At 45.1% G+C, this 18,182-nt stretch overlaps 1 protein-coding gene across 3 annotated transcripts in view; it reads right to left on the reverse strand.

Moving 5' to 3' along the window:
* The window catches only part of DSP (desmoplakin), a 49,129-nt gene that overhangs the window by 14,195 nt on the left and 16,752 nt on the right, over positions 1-18,182 (reverse strand). For all 3 annotated transcript variants that reach the window (XM_077933300.1, XM_077933301.1, XM_077933302.1), the window contains exons 2-18: positions 18,054-18,156; positions 15,954-16,102; positions 14,942-15,113; positions 12,436-12,564; positions 11,633-11,683; positions 10,755-10,916; positions 9,876-9,980; positions 9,310-9,405; positions 8,451-8,576; positions 7,706-7,858; positions 5,577-5,731; positions 4,610-4,736; positions 3,963-4,179; positions 2,438-2,649; positions 1,411-1,577; positions 640-778; positions 77-270 (exon numbers count right to left, since the gene is read on the reverse strand). In XM_077933300.1, the coding sequence (XP_077789426.1) occupies positions 77-270; positions 640-778; positions 1,411-1,577; positions 2,438-2,649; positions 3,963-4,179; positions 4,610-4,736; positions 5,577-5,731; positions 7,706-7,858; positions 8,451-8,576; positions 9,310-9,405; positions 9,876-9,980; positions 10,755-10,916; positions 11,633-11,683; positions 12,436-12,564; positions 14,942-15,113; positions 15,954-16,102; positions 18,054-18,156 (2,457 nt within the window). The remainder of the gene's footprint in view (positions 1-76; positions 271-639; positions 779-1,410; positions 1,578-2,437; positions 2,650-3,962; positions 4,180-4,609; positions 4,737-5,576; positions 5,732-7,705; positions 7,859-8,450; positions 8,577-9,309; positions 9,406-9,875; positions 9,981-10,754; positions 10,917-11,632; positions 11,684-12,435; positions 12,565-14,941; positions 15,114-15,953; positions 16,103-18,053; positions 18,157-18,182) is intronic.

The following is an 18,182-nucleotide window of genomic DNA, read 5'->3' on the forward strand; positions in this document are numbered from 1 at the left end:
CATCGATGTGTGCATGAGGTCTACAGCTTACTGAACACCTGATTTGAAGTTTACTCTTTAGAAATCACAAACAAACCTGTCATCAATCTGCTTATCCACCCTTTGCCAACGGTCTGTGAGGTGCCCGACTTTTTCAGTGAACTTTCCAAGATCTAAATCGTGGAGAGGATACGACTGGCAAGACTGCGAGTGGACCTGGTGAGCCCTCTGCAGCTCTGCCTCCATGGTACTAAGCAGCGACTTCTTCATACTAAGGTCTCCTTTCATTTTCTGGAAAAAAATAAGCAACAGAATAATCTATCTTCGGTATCCCAGATCTCGCCAGAAAGTAAACACAACCACAACATAATCCAGACAGCTGCAAGAAAGGGCAGAATAGGTTGCATATGATCAAACTTAACATATCTGGCAATATTTTGAGAATGCAAACAATCATAAACTGGATTATTTTTTCATAGGAAATAGAATGTGTTAATTTATGGAAGCAAGACCAAATTATGAATCGTAATATACAAATATATTATAACATTAAGCTTCCCCCCCGCCCCATATTTAAAAACAGCACAAAGTCTTTAAGACATTATGAGTAACCAATTCATGGCTCAATCTCCGATATATACATAAAACCCTCTCTCTTACCTTCAGGCAGGCTCGATAAGCTTCCACTTTATCTGGGTCCAAAGAAAGAGTATCCTCTTCTGTAAGTCTGACTTCGAACACTCGGATCACATCTTCTGTTTGGAGAATTGCCTGGAGCAAGGACCTCAGCGCATTCAAGCTGTAGCAAAACAATGCCATCAGAAAGTCAAATGCAGGGTTGGGAAAAGATCGTTTGCTTTCAGTCTCTTTTCTCTCCACCCCTCATTGCTCGGGAGTAAGTGCCACTGGACACAGCAGAACTTAATTCTGAGTAATAGGCATAGCATTGCTCTATGAAGTTGGTTTTGGTCGCCAGTCGATTCTAAGGAAATTCGAGCCCACATGCAAACTGTTCCACATGCAAACTGAGTAATATGTATAGAAAACGAAACTGGACGCCTTCATCTGCCCCAGCTGCAATAAAACATGTCTCTTTCCTATCAGTCTCCACAACTACAGCAGGCGTTGTTACGGTTTGACTTCACCCCCAATGGCACACTTTCCCATTGTCTCTGGAGATGGATGGATGTCAACAACAGTATAGAAAACTAGGCATCTGCATAAATGACGCTGCTTTGTACAGCTTATTTTGCTGAAGAAGTTGGACCTCCTTGGTTAGAGTTCCCTTAGTTTAAAATATTAACAGCTACGGGTGTATGTTGGATTGAAATCCTTAAAACATGCAGCTGATTAAATAAAAGCACTAATCACTAAAAAATAACCACAAAGCACACCTATAATATGGATAACCATGCTTGTCTGTTTCCTTACCTGTCCAAATAACCAGCAGAGACCCCATTAATATTTTCCAGTTTCTGAAACAAGGTACTTATTTCAGACTGCAAATAGAGATACTTTTCAGAGCCTCTGAACCTGGGGAGATAATCTTTCTGCCCATTGAGAGCGACCGCTATTGCCTGAGAATCGTTTTGTATACCCTAAGAGAGAGAGAGAGAGAGAGAGAGAGAGAGAGAGAGAGATGTTATTTACTCTCACACACTTCTTAAGATCACATTAACAACCTGCAATTGACGTATCATCTATCACACAGAACGTGTGTTTCAGCTAATGTTAAGAAAATAAAAGGACTGAAAGAGATGTTCAGACACTTTTCTCTTTGGTATGCAATCCCATAATAAGCAACTTCTAGTACAAATCCCCCAAAACTTTCTACTATCCTTCCAAGCTCTCTGCTCACACATACTGTTCAGGGACCAGATCCACCAGCTGTGAAAGATGGCCATCTTTGCAAGCTAAGAAATTCTGACTGTATGAGATAAATGCGTATTTTTAAAAAGTCTGCCAGAAAGAGTTGTTAGGACCAAAAGGAGCAGGGTCTTCTCAGTGGTGGCCTTGACTGATATTAAATGTGCTGCGCTGCTTATAAACAAGTGGAGTTGATGGGTGTTTTATTGTGATAATGTTGTGTCCATCCAGCTAAGTATTTTCTAGTGATGGGCAACTGCTCTCCAGGTCTCAGGCATATCTCTCGTGTCACATATTAGCTGATCCTTGGCTCTCTACCACTGAGCTACGATCTCTCTCCTAGTAGCTGCTATAATACCTGCTCTAGTGTAGATAGACGTCATCTCATGACCTCACTGCACAACAGATTGGCCACAAATGCCACCAGTGTTATTATACTAGTGATATCAATTCATCTTGGCACCGCTGGTGCTTCTTAAGAATATGAAGAGTGGAGAAAGACGGAATCAAGAGGATTTGGGATAGTTGTGTTTCATTCAGTCTGAACCACACGCAACCATGCTACGCCTGTCCGGTGCAAGTCAACACATACCTCTAATTCGTTGATTCTGACGGACAAATTCTGGGAGGCCCCTTGGTCTGGCTGAAGGATGGTTCTCTGCGCCATGCGGAGCTCACAGTTCTCGATCTGGCGACGGAGCTTCTGGAGTTCCATAAGCATCCAGGCTTCGTGCTTCTCTAGCTCCTGCTTCTGATTCTGGACTTGCTGGGATGAGCCCAGGTGAGTGACTTCAGTTGTCACAACTGGTTTAAAAAAAAAGAAAAAAAGGGAAAACAATCAGTGGGTCAGTTTTCGGTTTTGGGAAAATTAACCCCTGTGAATCGAGGTGGTGTGACGTCATGGCAAACAATGCACTGTGGATAGGGAACTTGTATGCACTGCTGAGTAAGTCTGCCTTCATTTCTCCTGCCCCATCACCTGGCAAAGCAACATGCAAGCGATTGGGCATGTGCCAGGTAAGGTTCTAGATCAGAGGACAACAAACTTTTTCAGCAGGGGTCGGTCCACTGTCCCTCAGACCTTGTGGGGCGCCAGACTATTTTTTTTGGGGGGGGATGAATGAATTCCTATACCCCACAAATAACCCATAGGTGCATTTTAAACAAAGGGACACATTCTACTTATGTAAAAACACGCTGATTCCTGGACCATCCGTGGGCCAGATTTAGAAGGCGATTGGGCCGGATCCGGCCCCCGGGCCTTAGTTTGCCTACCCATGTTCCAGATCTGCCGTTCTCAACCTGTGGGTTCCCAGATGTTCTTGGACTACAACTCCCATCATCCCTGAGCTCTGGCCTTGCTAGCTAGGGGTGATGGGAGTTGTAGTTCAACAACATCTGGGGACCCACAGGTTGAGAAAGGCTGTTCTAGGTGATTAAAATGTGCTTGCCTATAGCGGTCAGCGGTCAGCACCCAATTACCTACACACAGACATCAAGTGTGCTATTATTTGGTTAAGTGTACCCATTGAGCCTTTTGGTGAAGCGGAGGCCTACCTATGAGGGAGCTATGGGGAAGGGCTATGGTTCAGTGGTGAATCACATGCTTTGTGTACAAAAGAACCCAGGTTCAATCACTGACATCTCCAGGTAAGGCTGGAGGAGAACAGTCTCAGAAACCCTGGGGTTCCTGCCAGTCAGCGCAGACCATACTGAGCTAGATTTGAAGCTCCCAGAGTAGCTTGCATAAACTCAGTAATGAACAAGGCCCTCAGTCTAAAAGGCATGGCACAAAAGGAAGAAGCAGTGAGGAGGGAAGAGGACAACAAGCAAACTCAGGCACCACGGACTAATTGTCTGTCAAGTTACTATGTGTCAGGCTGAATGCAGTTCACCAAGTACCTGTCGGCCCAGCATGTATTTGACATTCCTGTATTTCTGCAGTCCCAGACATGGAAGAGGGACACACAATTGACTGCACCCTTGGTGAATTGTATGCATGGTTGGTGGGCTGCATTTGGCTCAGTGGGTCGCAAGTTGTGCAAGCTTCCAAGGTGAAGCACGACTACACCCTGCAACAGACGGTGCGGTTACTACCACTCTTGTGAAAAGCTGACCTTGATTTGGTTGCTGCGGACGCTGCTGGTGTTGGCCTGGCAGCTGGATGACCAATGTTTGGTAGTGCTTCTGAGCGTCGGAGAACTGAGTCTGGATTTTCCTCTTATCCTCATCTGCGAACATCTCCGAGCCCTGGCTGTTCCTGATGAATTCTTGATAATGAATCTCCAGGTCAGCTATTACTCTCTGGTAATCCTCTCTGCGCATGGTCTTCAGCTGAAATGAAGAGGCAGAAACAATTTAAGGAAAAGCAGCCAAAGAAAGCTGATGCAATCCTCCGGAATGATGACTACAGAAGAGGGGTATTCTGGAGAGTTATTTATATTTGTAGGATTAACAATGACAAAATGAGCTAACCGTGGTTTACGTTAGAATGAAGAGCCTACAGTTGCAGGCAATGGGATGAGCCAATAAAAGGAAACAGGGAGAGTCTTGGTCAGCAAAAGCAGGAGTCGACTGCAGAATTGCCAGTCACGTTATCAGTACAAACAAGGCTTGAGAAAAGGCAGACAGCCCCTGTAAAGTCTAGAAGGCATATACCCAAGTCTTCTTATATATGTGCTCAAAAGTTAGGAAAAGCGCACATTTGCGAAGACTATGAAAAAAGCTCCTGGTCAAACTTTATAGAAGTCATTTCAACACCCACCTTAGCAATAGTCAGAGCCTTTATCTTCTCAATGTCAATCATGCAGTAATGCCAAGACACCAGGCTTTTCATGTTGATGTAGAGTTGATTCCAGAGAGCCATAATGGCCTCATAGTATTGCTCAATCCTAAGGGGCAATGAATGATGTTAACTCAGGTTCGAAAAGCAACATCAGTGTCTCCTAGTCAACCAGAAGACGAGCGTCCTGAGCAGAAAAGGGCTCAAAACCCCAAATACGAAAATGCAAATGTTTTCAATATAAATGTGGACTTTTTCCGATGCAGCACATTGAGAGCTAGAAGTCTGCTCCTTGGGCAATGATTCCTAAACTAGGTGCTGCAGGGTTAAAGTGTATTGGATACCATATTGGATACCTTCAACTAATGATGTGGCCTCATTTAAACCCAAAGAATACATAAATAAATATGAAAGAACCCTATTCATATTTAATCTGTACCGAATAACCACAAATTAAAACAAATCGGAATTAAACCAAAATTTTTGTTTCCAGTCAGAATTAGCTTTGCTTAGAATCTGGGAGAAAGGCTGCAAAACGGGCTCTTGAGGGGTAGGGAAAGCCCACTCTCTAGAAAGGTTTCCTGTTGCAACACAATGGAGACTGACGTTCTATACCAGGTGTTCTTGAACACTCATTCCCATCAGCCAACATGGCAAATGCTCCTGGATGATGGGAGCTGGAGTCCCACAACACCTAGAGGTTCCCCTTTCCCTATAGACTTGCTCACAGCCAGCACTTCCCACTCAAAACACAAAATTAAATTTTTGCTCGCTGCCCTTGAGTTCCGTACATAATATATAGATAGGTGCACAGAGTCCACCCAGTCACAGTGTTATACGCAACTGGGCCCTTTTCTGACCCAATCAAAGATATACAACATACAGAGCCAGGGAAGAACACACACTTTTTTCCCAAGCAATATGGCTTCAGGTTTTATAAATAACTCACTTGGTCGCCAGATCCACAGCTAATGGATTAGGGGGAGGGATAATGAGACTGACAGATGGCACCAGCATATCGACTCCTCCTGGCCCAGTCACATGCCACTTGCTACGTTCGCTGTTGTCTTTCAAAATGCACTCGTCTCCTTTGCGCATGGTTTTCTGTGGAAAAGGCAGGAAAAAACAATTGTAGGCATTAACACACTGGGACAACGTAAATACTTATGATGTAGTTTTCAGTTGATGTAATTAGTTGGAATCCTCCCTAAGACTAGACAACTTTTAGTCATAGGTCTGAATACACGTATAAAAAAGGCTTGGATACCCAGAGGCCAAGATGTACGGGATTGAAGCTGGCATGCATTCCTATTAACATGCAACTTTTTATATACAGTGGTACCTCGCAAGACGAACGCCTCGCAAGACGGAAAACCCGCTAGACGAAAGGGTTTTCCGTTTTGGAGGCGCTTCGCAAGACGAATTTCCCTATGGGCTTGCTTCGCAAGACGACAGCCCATAGGGAAATATCCGGGACAGCGGGGAAGCGCAGCGCGTCTTCCCCACTGTCCTCGGACCTCCTCCGAAGCCTGGCGGCGGGGCGGGAACACCTCCTCCCGCCGCCGGGCTTCGGAAGGCTCCTCCGAAGCCGGGCGGTGGGGCGGGAACACCTCCTCCCGCCGCCGCCGGGCTTCGGAACGATGCTCCGAAGCCGGGCGGCGGGGAGGGAACACCTGCCCCCGCCGCCCGGCTTCGGAACGATGCCCCGAAGCCGGGCGGCGGGGAGGGAACACCTGCCCCCGCCGCCGGGCTTCGGAACGATGCTCCGAAGCCGGGCGGCGGGGAGGGAACACCTTCTGAAGGCGGGCGGGGGGCGAAAGTCTTTGTTCCCCCCTGCCTGCCTTCCCGGGAGAGCGGAGAAACACAGCATGTTTCTCCGCTGTCCCGGACGGCTTTTGAAGGCAGGCGGGGGGCGAAAGTCTTTGCTCCCTCCTGCCTGCCTTCCCGGGAGAGCGGAGAAACACAGCGTGTTTCTCCGCTGTCCCGGACGGCTTTTGAAGGCAGGCGGGGGGGAGCAAAGACTTTCGCCCCCCGCCCGCCTTCAGAAGAGGTCCTGGACCTCTTCTGAAGGCGGGCGGGGGGCGAAAGTCTTTGCTCCCCCCTGCCTGCCTGTCCCGGAGGGCTTTTGAAGGCAGGCGGGGGGAGCAAAGACTTTCGCCCCCCGCCCGCCTTCAGAAGAGGTCCAGGACCTCTTCTGAAGGCGGGCGGGGGGCAAAAGTCTTTGTCCCCCCTGCCTGCCTTCCCAGGGGCTTTTAAATCGCCCCGGACAGCGGAGAAGTCCTCCGCTGTCCCGGGGCGATTTTAAAATGCCGCCTGCCAGCATTTTAAGATCGCCCCGGACAGCGGAGATGTCCTCCGCTGTCCCGGGGTTTTTTAAAATGCTGGGGGTGGGAAGAAAAGCCCTTGTTCCCCCCCCCCCAGCCTTCAGAAGAGGTCCGGGGACAGACTGTCCCCGGACCTGGTCTAAAGGCGGTTTCCCTAGGAACGCATTAATTGATTTTCAATGCATTCCTATGGGAAACTGTGCATCGCAAGACGAAAAATTCGCAAGACGAAGAGACTTGCGGAACGAATTAATTTCGTCTTGCGAGGCACCACTGTATGTATGCATAAAATAACCTCATGTAAAAATTGTTAGGCTAAACTACTGCAATACCCTGGGGTTGCCCTCTGTGCCCAGCGGATGCAGAACACCGTAATCTACCATGTGATGGGTCAATCACAGGGTGTTCTCTGTAGCGCTTAGAACACATCATACTTCATTCAAGCATGCAGTTTCCTCAACCTTCAGGAATGGCATAGTCCTACGAGGGCTACACCAAGCAATAGATTTGAATGGAGTTCAAATGCATCTTTGGAAACATTTGAAGACATTTCTACCTGAGCACCTGCTTAGCAGCTGCAGTAAAAAAGAAACTAGAACAGGTTATTTATCATCCAATACATTTGGTCCATTTTAAGCAGATTTTAGCTGAAGCTACACAGTAGCCTGCCTCAGGTGCTTGGGATGGGATTGCCAATAAATCTAAAATATACACGATCAACGATTGAGTAATTAATCAATGGCATGATTCTTACCAGATCTTGTTTGTAGTCACACAGAGCCTTGAGAATGATTGGCTTATTGCTCTTGTAATCAGGGTTCCGTGGCTTTAGCTGGACAATCTTCTTAGACTTATTCACCAAATTTTGCACTTGTCTCTTGTATTCCAAAATTTTCTCTCGCTCACTCTAGAAAGGCAGAGAAAGTTTGTCATGGCAAAAAAATACTTATAAACAAGGAACCGCATTACCAACACAGACCTGCATTTGCTATCGGTCAAATCCAGATTCTCTTCAAATTTAAGACAAGTATCTTGGTAGACTTCAGTGGTAACAGTTTGAGAAAATCAGAGTTTATATTTTAGAGTTCTATAAAGTCTTAAGAGTTATAAACTCTAAAATTAGGGGTTCTGCAATCAATAACAGAGGAAAAGAAAACTAAAAAATCCATCTGAAGCTCTGTTTGAGTACATAAAATGCTGCAGCAGTCCCAAATATATGAAGTATAATATACTCGGTGAAATAGACCAGAGAAGTGGCTGCTCATTTTTAATCGCATCAACGTGACAAGAAAGCCTGGAAATTGCAATTTCCCCCAGACCTTCTCCTTAACACCTCTCATTTTCCTCACCCAATGGCTTCAAACAGCCACAATGAGATTTCATGTCGCCTGTCTTTCAAACACAGTATCTTTCATATACAAGGAAATCTGCCCTTATGGGCTTAGTCCTGCTGAAGTTGAAAGAAGCTGTGGGATCTCAAAACAAAGTGGCAACCATACCTCCAACTCTTTGATCTGCTCCAATAGAACTTGCAGGGACATATTCTTATCACAGATGAACTTCTTTCTGATGGAATCCTGTAGATTCTTCAAATAGCTCTCCGTTGACTGGGCTTCCTCAAAAAACTATGCATAAAAAGCAAACAGACATATGATTGTCTTTACCTAATCACACTAGTGGGGCATAGTGGTTAGAGTGTGGTACTAGCACTTGAGAGACCAGGACTCAAATCCCTACTCAGTCATGAAGGTCACTGGGTGACTTTGGGCCAGTCACTTTCTCTTAGTCTAACTTAACTCACAGGGTTTGTTGTGGGGATAAAAATGAAGTGGGGGAAACCCTCTATGTTGCCTTAAGCTCCTTGGAGGAAAAGCCAGAACACAAATGTTGTAAAATAAATTGCAGGTGTGAAGTGTATTTTTTGTACATAATGATAACAGTGGGCCCTGAATGTGATTTCAGTATAGCCTTGTAGGATCCAACAGACTTTTAAGAGATTAGTAATGCTGAACTCGTAAAATCTACACTGGACTAACAGGCATTAATAAGAAATGCAGCACTTGAACATATGAATACAATCCCCTTTCAAGAGCACGGCTATATGAAGAATAAATGAAGGAAACTAAAGACAGCTTATTACCTTCAATCCAATTTCGGATGCTTTATTTAGCAAGCCTTCCTTACTACAAGCTAAACTCACAATCTGCTGTTTCTTACTTACTAACAGTTGGGAGTGCAAGATACTGCATGTTTGTGAATCCTCTCCCCCCCTCCCCCAAAAAATTATACAACCAAACATAGAGTTTAAATGCTGTTGCTTGGGATTCAACTTCTAATATCCATTATGACTGCACACACCTGAAAGTATGCCGCATTCTCCTTGAGATGAACATCAATGCACTTGGTGATCTGGAGAATCCAGCTCCACTGAGTTTGCAGTGTATCCATGTAGGCCTATATATTTAAAGAGTAAATAAATCACAGTTCATCCTCCACTCATTCATTTCTTTTACCTAGCTAGCAACGACACCTCTCAAAACTTCCTAAAACAGCTTTGGAGGGAGGAAGAGACGATAAACAGGACTTGGCTTAAAGGAACTGGACTTGCTTAAAGGAAAACCGAGAGGAAAACTTGGCCCTCCACTTCAAACACCAAGAGTGGCCCATCATTAAGCGTAGTTGTAAACCAGGGCTATAAAACGGTCACTTACACAACCAGAGCAACCAGCCTTTGAATCATCACACCTGTGGCGTGATCAGCATGCAAGTCGTCCTGCGTTGCTTCTAACACTGACTCTTGTTGATCAACTAAAAATGTCAAGGTTCAAGATCTGACTTGCAATACCTTTCACTTCTGTGGAACCTTTGTATCTCACCCTCCAGAAAAAATAGCAGAGCAAGAACGTAGGAAGTTTAAGATATACCTCGATTTTGTCTGAGGCAGGATGCTGGTTGACCACCAGTTGGTCACATTCTTGCTTCAGCTTGTTGAGTTCTTTTTCCTTAACCTCCAGTTGGCTCATGCGTTTCTGTATACAGAAAAGGAACAAGAATTAAAGCCAACCTTAAAATAATAATGACGGTAAAAGTTCAATGCATGTAAGGTCATATCACCAGCATACAGTGGTACCTCGGGTTAAGTACTTAATTCGTTCCGGAGGTCCGTTCTTAACCTTAAACTGTTCTTAACCTGAAGCTCCACTTTAGCTAATGCGGCCGCCTGTTGCTGCCGTGCTGCCAGAGCACGATTTCTGTTCTCATCCTAAAGCAAAGTTCTTAACCTGAAGCACTATTTCTGGGTTAGTGGAGTCTGTAACCTGAAGCGTATGTAACCTGAAGTGTATGTAACCCGAGGTACCACTGTTTAGTAAGATTAGTGGGTTTGTAACTGAATGAAGCTAAACTAATCAAGCCCATTAATTTCATTGGGACTAATACCGAGTACAATCAAGCATATTTCTAACATTTATAGGCCTGCAAACCTTTTGCTTTATATTAGCAAAAACAGCCTTACTGACTTAAGCACTCAAAAGATCCTTCATACCATTTTCCTACCACACAAAGTATTATCATCATCACTGATTCATTAATTGCCTTCTGAACAACTGTCTCAAGGAGAATTACACCGAAGATAATTAAAAACAGTTCAAACCCCAGGCCAGCAAATACATTTTTAAAAAAGACTGAAACTAACAAGGTAGACACTCATGGCAAATTTTATTTTATTTATTACATTTATGGTAATGACCCCTTTATCCAGCTGGGAAAGCCGGTCGGAACAAAGACGTCTTAGCGTAACTTACAGAGAAGGCCTCCTGCTTCCGGGCAATATCGGTGTTCCTGTCACTCCAGTCGTAGAGAAGCTCCTCCTCCTCACAGTCATTGATCCACATGATTTCTCTGCTAGTGGCCTGGATGATATTTTGCAGCTGGCGCAACTGATCCATTCTCTCAAAGGAGAATCTCTACAAAACATCAAAGTAATGAGCTTCAGACTTAAGGATCAAAGCTTATTGTGCAAACAAAACTGTGGAACAAAACAGAGGGATCAAGACAGAGCTCTGGAAAGCAAATGGCTACACACCCAACACTCTTTTGCCCCCATTTGGGCTGGGGATACTTTGCACTTTAAAAAAAAGAAAGAGGGAAAATCTGTATTCTGCTCCATGGCAACATTTTTAAAAAATGCAAATGCAGTTGTACCTTGGATCTCAAATGCCTTGGCTCCCTTACAAATTGGCTCCCAAACGAGTGAGTATTCTGGTTTTCCAACATTCTTTTGGGAGCCGAACGTCTGGCGCGGCTTCCGATTGGCTGCAGGAGCTTCCTGCAGCCAATTAGAAGCCACACTTTGGTTTCCGAAAGTTTTGGAAGTCGAATGGACTTCCAGAAAGGATTCCATTCAGCTTCCAATGTACGACTGTAATGGACATGGGTTGCCATGCAGAGATACTTCAGCAAGTATTGCCCACAAGTTTCTAGATGCAACTTTATAATTAAGGATTAATTGTTGAGATAAAAGCTAAGAACGGACAAGTTCCACCATGACTGGGCTGAACCTGCACTTTTCATCCTCGTGGGATCCATAGTTGTCCTCCCTGACTCAAAGGATGCTCCACTGCTAAGAAGGCAAAGCACACATAAACAAGGCCGTCGGAAATTTAGTTGTTCTTTAGCTTACCAGAAGATATTCATATTCCTCCTCCAGCTGATGAACAGCAGCCTTCTCACGCTGCGGACAAAAGAATAAAAAGAATAAAGAACTTCTACAGCTTACAAATTTGACCCATTTACCAAGGGGGCCTCTGCAGAAACAAAATTTAAGATGGATGAATTTGTACAGTCAGGTTCCTGCGGAGCCTCTTTACATCACAAATAGCCACAATCAATGACCACATGCCTCAGCAAGAAGGGGCAAGGGAATGCTGGCAACCAAAGGACAAGCAGAAGTGGCAAAGGAGACCATGTTGGGGCTTGATGCCAACCTGAGTGGGAAACACAGGGTGCTTTAGATCAGGGATGGGGAACCTGTGACACTCCAGGTGTTGAAGGACTCCAGCTTCCATCATCCCTCACCACTGGCCATGCTGGTTGGAGCCGATGCAAGCTGAATTTCAACAACATCTGGAGGGCCAAAGGGTCCCCAACCAAGGAAGTGTCCATAAGATAACAGAGGCAGAAAGGGTGTAGAAAGGAGTGGGTGTAGATACTTAAATATTTTGATAGAATACCAAAATGTGCAATGGAGGCCCCTAGATACATTGCTGCTGACCCCAAGTTAGACTCATTTACAACCACACAAAGTGTGTTTGGGGGAGGGGGGGGAAGAATGCTCTTTCATGCACCAATACTTCTGAATAAACAAAACACAGCAGTGCTAAAACAGGGCTCTTTCAAATATTTCACCAGATGTGAAACCGCCGGTTAGCAATTTAAAACAGGCAGTGATGCAAAAAAATCAAGGAAGCAGAATCAGTATCTTACCAGGTCAGTTTTGACTTTGTCCAAGTGCCAGCGATAGTCTCCAATGGAATTATGGAATCTCCTGTGGTCGGCAATTTGTTGCTCAATAGCTGCCGCATCAAATCCCCATTTTACTAGCTCCATTTCAGACTGAAAGGAAGAATGAGCATCTTCTTTAGTGGTTTGTTTATATAGGTGCCGATGTGAAGCAAAATTAAAACAATGGTGCAGAAGCAAAGGTATATAGAGCTGCTTTGCAAGGAAGACATGGTTCGGCAGCTACCAGGTGGTTATCCTTGCTTGGGATATAGTTGCTTAGGGCTACTATTTCACAGGAGTTGTGCAAATCGGAAAAGACTAAAGCCTTCCCCAATGTCCCTTTCTGCTCCACAAAGCAGGGGAGAAGGTAACAGAATAAAACCACCTTAGGTGCCACAGTAGAACAGGCACCAAAGAACTTCAGAAGGCATCTACAGGTAGCTATAGACCAGCAGGAGCCAAGTTATCATGCCACCCTTCTACAGAGAAGATTAATTTCCACCCAGCCACATTAGTGAAGCAATTGCCCAAATACTATTAAATTTGTGCACCATGTCTTGTTGCTCTGCAGCCCTCAGATCCATGCACACCATGACAAAAAAACTTTCATATTTTCTAAATGGTAAAGTTGAGAAAGTCTGTAATAATTTGAACTTGAAACTAGCTCTTTCTACACACACACACACACACACACACACACACACACACAGTCCTTGCTAGCATGTGTTACCGTTGCTTTTAACATGTGAAAATTAAGATGACCAGCCAATATGTAAGTACTGATAACATGTGAAGTATTAAGAAGTGTGCCCTATCCTGTTCTTTCATATGCCAATTCTTTCAGATTCCCATTTTGCAGACACTGGACTGAGGAAGGGAGACACTAAGCAGCCTTGGGAGAGCTGAGCTTCGTTCCAGAAAATGCTCTGCCCGTTCGAATGGTGTAGGATATTTCTCTTCCACCTTCAAAATCAGGTATCAGCTGCTATTTTTTTAAAACAACTAATTATGATTCAGCACAGCAATAACGCTACCACAGACACCACCCTGAGCCACACCTGTGCTTAAGCGAAGCTGGAATGGCTCCAGCGAGTGAAGCCATTTTAGGCTGTCGGCCATCTGAAAAAAAGAACTTTATTCCTTCTTTGTTTCAGCTCACCGTGAGCCAAAGCCATCAAAGCAGCAGCAAGAATGAACGTTTGTCAATGTGTGTGAACGAAAAAGGTGACTCATTTCCAGCTCCCGGCCCCACCAGAGAAAACCAACCCAGGTCCAAAGCCCACGGCTTTCCTATCTCCAAAATGACAGGGAAGTAAAACAAAACACTTGCAAGAAAACAAAAGCTACCGGCGGGGCTTCCCTACGTATCACATTTCTTTGGCATGCTGTAACTTGGGCTCTGCAGACAGAATGCAAAGCCAGAGAAGGTCAAGGTAAGATAAGAAAGTTGGAAGGCAACTAGGTAAGGAAGCCTATTTATATCGGGCTGACAACACGGCAGGTATTTGGGGAGGGACTTAAAAGGGGGCCCCATCTCCCCTTCTGTACCTGCAGAGTATGTAGCAATAGTGTGATTGTGTGTGTCATCCTCTCCTGCTTCCTGCCCTATGCTGGTGACGTTGCTTTGTTTGGAAAGAGCATTTCACATTTATGGTAGGTAAACTGTGACCATAGTTGGACTCTGGCACAGCTGAAACGCTGCAAAGGCTTCCTAGGCGGCGGCTGCTGCTATAGGAGGGATGCCTGTTCCCTTGCAGAACAGGTAGGGAAATTACGCTGCCATTCAAATAGTCATCTTAAAGAAAACCACTCCATAAAAACCAACTGCAAGCCCCTTTCGCAAATGACTTATTGCCGTATCTGCAGGTCTCTTGTTTTCCTTTCCATTTTCCAATTTGCCAGCCACATGAGATCTTTCATTCGTTTCTTTTTCTGTCCACCGTATTCTTTTTTTTTCTTCAGTTATTGTCTGAACCATTATTTTCCCCCACCCCTTTTCCTTATGCAGAAATAGGATGACTGCAGCAATGCACTGTGTACATAGAGTTAATCTTTGCCGTGCTTGGGTGAATGTTCTGAGCTTGCAATAGGTGCGTCCAGAAGGTTCTAAAACAACACAGACTCAAGAGAAAGGGGCTGGCTTACTTTCCCTTGACTCCTGCTGATATTTTATTTTGAGGCTGGAAAGTGCCGTGCCCAGAAGCAGACAATGGGAAGGGGACTCCCTCTCCGCAGTCCTGTCGCTGTGGCTTACCAGGAGGGACACCTTGGCAGGAGCACAGAATTGGCTCTGTCACTGCGTCTGCACTGCACCAACCTCCCCACCTCACCCTTCCCAGCATGCCACAGTAACGCCAGCAACGGGAAACCAGGGAGACACCACTCCCTGAATTGTCAGGACAAGAACTGGCTGGTGTGGTGTTGGTGGAGGGGGAAAAAATGCAGTTCCATTTTCTCAACAAAAGCCAGAACACGAAGCACGCTTTACCTTCTGCTGCCTCATCCAGTTCAGACATTCTGTGGTGCAACGCCTGGTGTATTCGTCCCATCCTGATCCACTCTGGGAGGTAAACGCACCACCTTTGGAGCTAGCCCTACGGGCACGAGGTACACTGATCGCTTTGTAGAGGGCGCGCATCTGCTCTTGAAGCTGAAGCAATCTGAAAGGACAACAAAGGAGAACAATGTCAAGGGGCTATAAGACAGAAGAGATGGAGCAAAGGAGGAGGGGGAATACATTTGCAGGCTCTGAGCCACCATAAGCCTGTAATGAAAAATATGGGATAAATTCCTCCATTTCCCCCCAGCACTATAAACTTACTGGGTAACATCCAGTAATAGCAATGGTGGAATATGGGGGTAATGCACTAGATGCCTGATCCACTAAGATTGTTCGCTGCAGTTTTGGTTTGGTTTTATTTTTTAAAGACAAATAAATAAGTGCAATGAACGTGACATTCCTGGCTTGAAAACGTTACGAATGGAAGGGGGAAATCCATGCTTTGTGTTCCACAGAATGAAATAGTATTAAAAATTCAAGGTACACAGTCTCATTAGATGAGAAAGAGTCCTGGAGGAGGAGGAGGAGGAGGAGGAGAGGAAGAAGAAGAAGAAGAAGAAGAAGAAGAAGAATTTTATTATTTATACCTCGCCCATCTGGCTGCGTTTCCCCAGCCACTCTGGGTGGCTTCCAGAACATAAAAAGCACAATAAAACATCAAACATAAAAAATTTCCCAATACAGGTATGCAGCACCACTATTTACTGTAGTACTGAATGGCTTGCCATTTGGTACACCTGATGAAAAGGACCACTTGGCTCCATGAGAGCACATACCTGGTACAAACCTCCTCGTATAATTCATGGGCATCTATTTATTGATTCAACACAAGGCAGAGTCAAGCGCCTGGACTATGCTAAGTGTAAACTGAAGTAAGCCCACATATAATAACTAGAAGTCTGTGGGAAAAGGCCAGGAGACAAAAACAGATTAGCGGTACCTTTTCTGGTACAGCTCACAAGGCTGCCCCATTTGCCTCATCTCTCTGATCAGCCCATCGAGGATGTCCATGTGCTCGTTTGCCTGAGCAAAGCAATCTTCCAGCTCTCGGTTCCTGCTAATCTGGATACCATCCCCATACTTCAGTTCCTAAGTGAAAGGAAACAAACAAACAAAATCACCATATTTAGTTCAAAAGCCCCACCACCACCACAAAAATAATGTGATACCAAGAGGCAATGTGTGCAGGATGTTCTAAACTCTGGGGTTTTTTAATGCTGCAAGTTTTCTGTCGGTAATGCACTGAAACCCATGAAACAGCTAATATTTGAAATATATGTGGTGTGTTATTTATCGTTGCTGTTATCCATTATCATTATGACTATGCCTAAACTACACCAGGTACAGAAACAAGTGTCAAGCGTGGTCTAAAGAAGGATCTGCTGGGTACAATCTCCTGGGAAGCTGTCCTGTGTGAGCCACTCAGGTGCTTGGGAGCTTTTGCCCATTAACTCTTTGTTCATTCCTGCCTTAATTTCAACACCAGGATGGTAGCATTGCAGGGAAACGTCATTTGTTAAAGGCCTTGCAACATCTGAGGCCAGGAAGGAGAATGAACAATTTGCACTTGCAGGTTTCATAGCAAGGCTCTCTGTTAAATAAGGTCGCACTACAGGCCAGTGGTAATAGCCACTCAAAAGCAGCTTGGCTAAGGCAGAGCAGGACATGACCTCCTTGGAGAATTGAGGCCTATCCAAGTAGAGAGCAATTCGCCAGATGGATAAGTGGCAATCATTCCCCCTGAAGAGTCACCTGCAAGATTGGGTTATGTTTTATATACCAAGTCAATCCCAACCTTATTCCCTGGTAAGTGGCCGCTTGGATGGCCACTTCATTCCTCCTAGATTTGTTTCTGAGATTATGTTCTACCAGCTGAGAGGGCGTTTTCTTAATAGGCATTTCTGCAAGCAACCTAGAAAGCTGTCCTAGAAACCTAGCTGTCAAAACAGTGAATCCCAAAAAAGAAGAGGCAGAGCACCAGCAGCAGAGGAGCAAGCAAGGAGGCAGACCTCAACATGGAGCTATAACTCTGTTTATTAGTAAGATTTGTGTGTATACAGGAACCAGCAGGCATTAATATGCTCTTCCTTGGGATGAACTGGGAGAGGGTGTAAATAAATGTACTTGCTATTATAGTCATACTGCCTTCTCTCTCTCTCTCTCTCTCCCTCTCTCTCTCATATTCAGACAGTTAGGTATGTTTTGTACAGGAAGCTGCCTTACACCAGACCATACTGTTTCTCCACCTAGCACAGCACTGCCTAATCTGATAGGTATCAGCTCTCAAGGGTCTTTAGCCAAAGTCTTCTACATCTCCTGCCAGCTAATCCCTCGTTACTGGAGAGACCAAGGATTGAACCTAGAACAGCGGTTCGCAACCTATGGGTCCCCAGATGTTGTTGGACTACAACTCCCATCATCCCTGAGCTCTGGCCTTGCTAGCTAGGGGTGATGGGAGTTGTAGTTCAACAACATCTGGGGACCCACAGGTTGAGAAAGGCTGACCTAGAACCTTTGAGTTTGCAGAGCAGGTGCTGCACCACTAAGCTACAGAACCTCTCTTCCTTCCTTCCTAATAAACCAGGGGTCACCAACATGGGTGCAACAGAACCCTTGAAGCATCCTCTTGGTGACTACAAAGCCCCGAGCTCCCTGACCCCCAACTACTCATTTGATCATAAGATCATACTTTTTCTCCTTGAACTGGAGGACGACACTCTTTCTACTCTGGTTAATTCTACTGAATTCTACCTTGGAAAAATGAAACGACGTTTGTGCGCACTCACTATCTTTTTCCATCTCACGAGAGTGCAGCTGATCCGGGGGAGCAGGGAAAGAAGTGACCAGAAGGACCGGTACCCACAGAACTTATTCAAAAAAGCCAGAAGTGCACACAAGTCTTAAAAAGCGGCAACCTCTGTAATAAACAGTTCCGCAGCACTTTTTCTGAGTTCTGCGTTCTCGCTTGCTCATTCAGAATGGGGAAACAGCATCTCCCAGGTTAGCATTCATATAGGTTCAGCAATGGAACAAGACTTACAGGCTGCACTATGAGTTCGGCACGCATGAGGCAATCGGAGCAATTTTGCAGAAGGTCTTGAATGGTGTTTTGACGCCTGGACATTGTGCCGGTTCCATTGTGGCTAAGGGAAGGAGAAAGAGAGGCCGA

This window comes from Podarcis muralis, chromosome 8 (genome assembly GCF_964188315.1).
Source record: "Podarcis muralis chromosome 8, rPodMur119.hap1.1, whole genome shotgun sequence".
NCBI lineage: Eukaryota > Metazoa > Chordata > Lepidosauria > Squamata > Lacertidae > Podarcis > Podarcis muralis.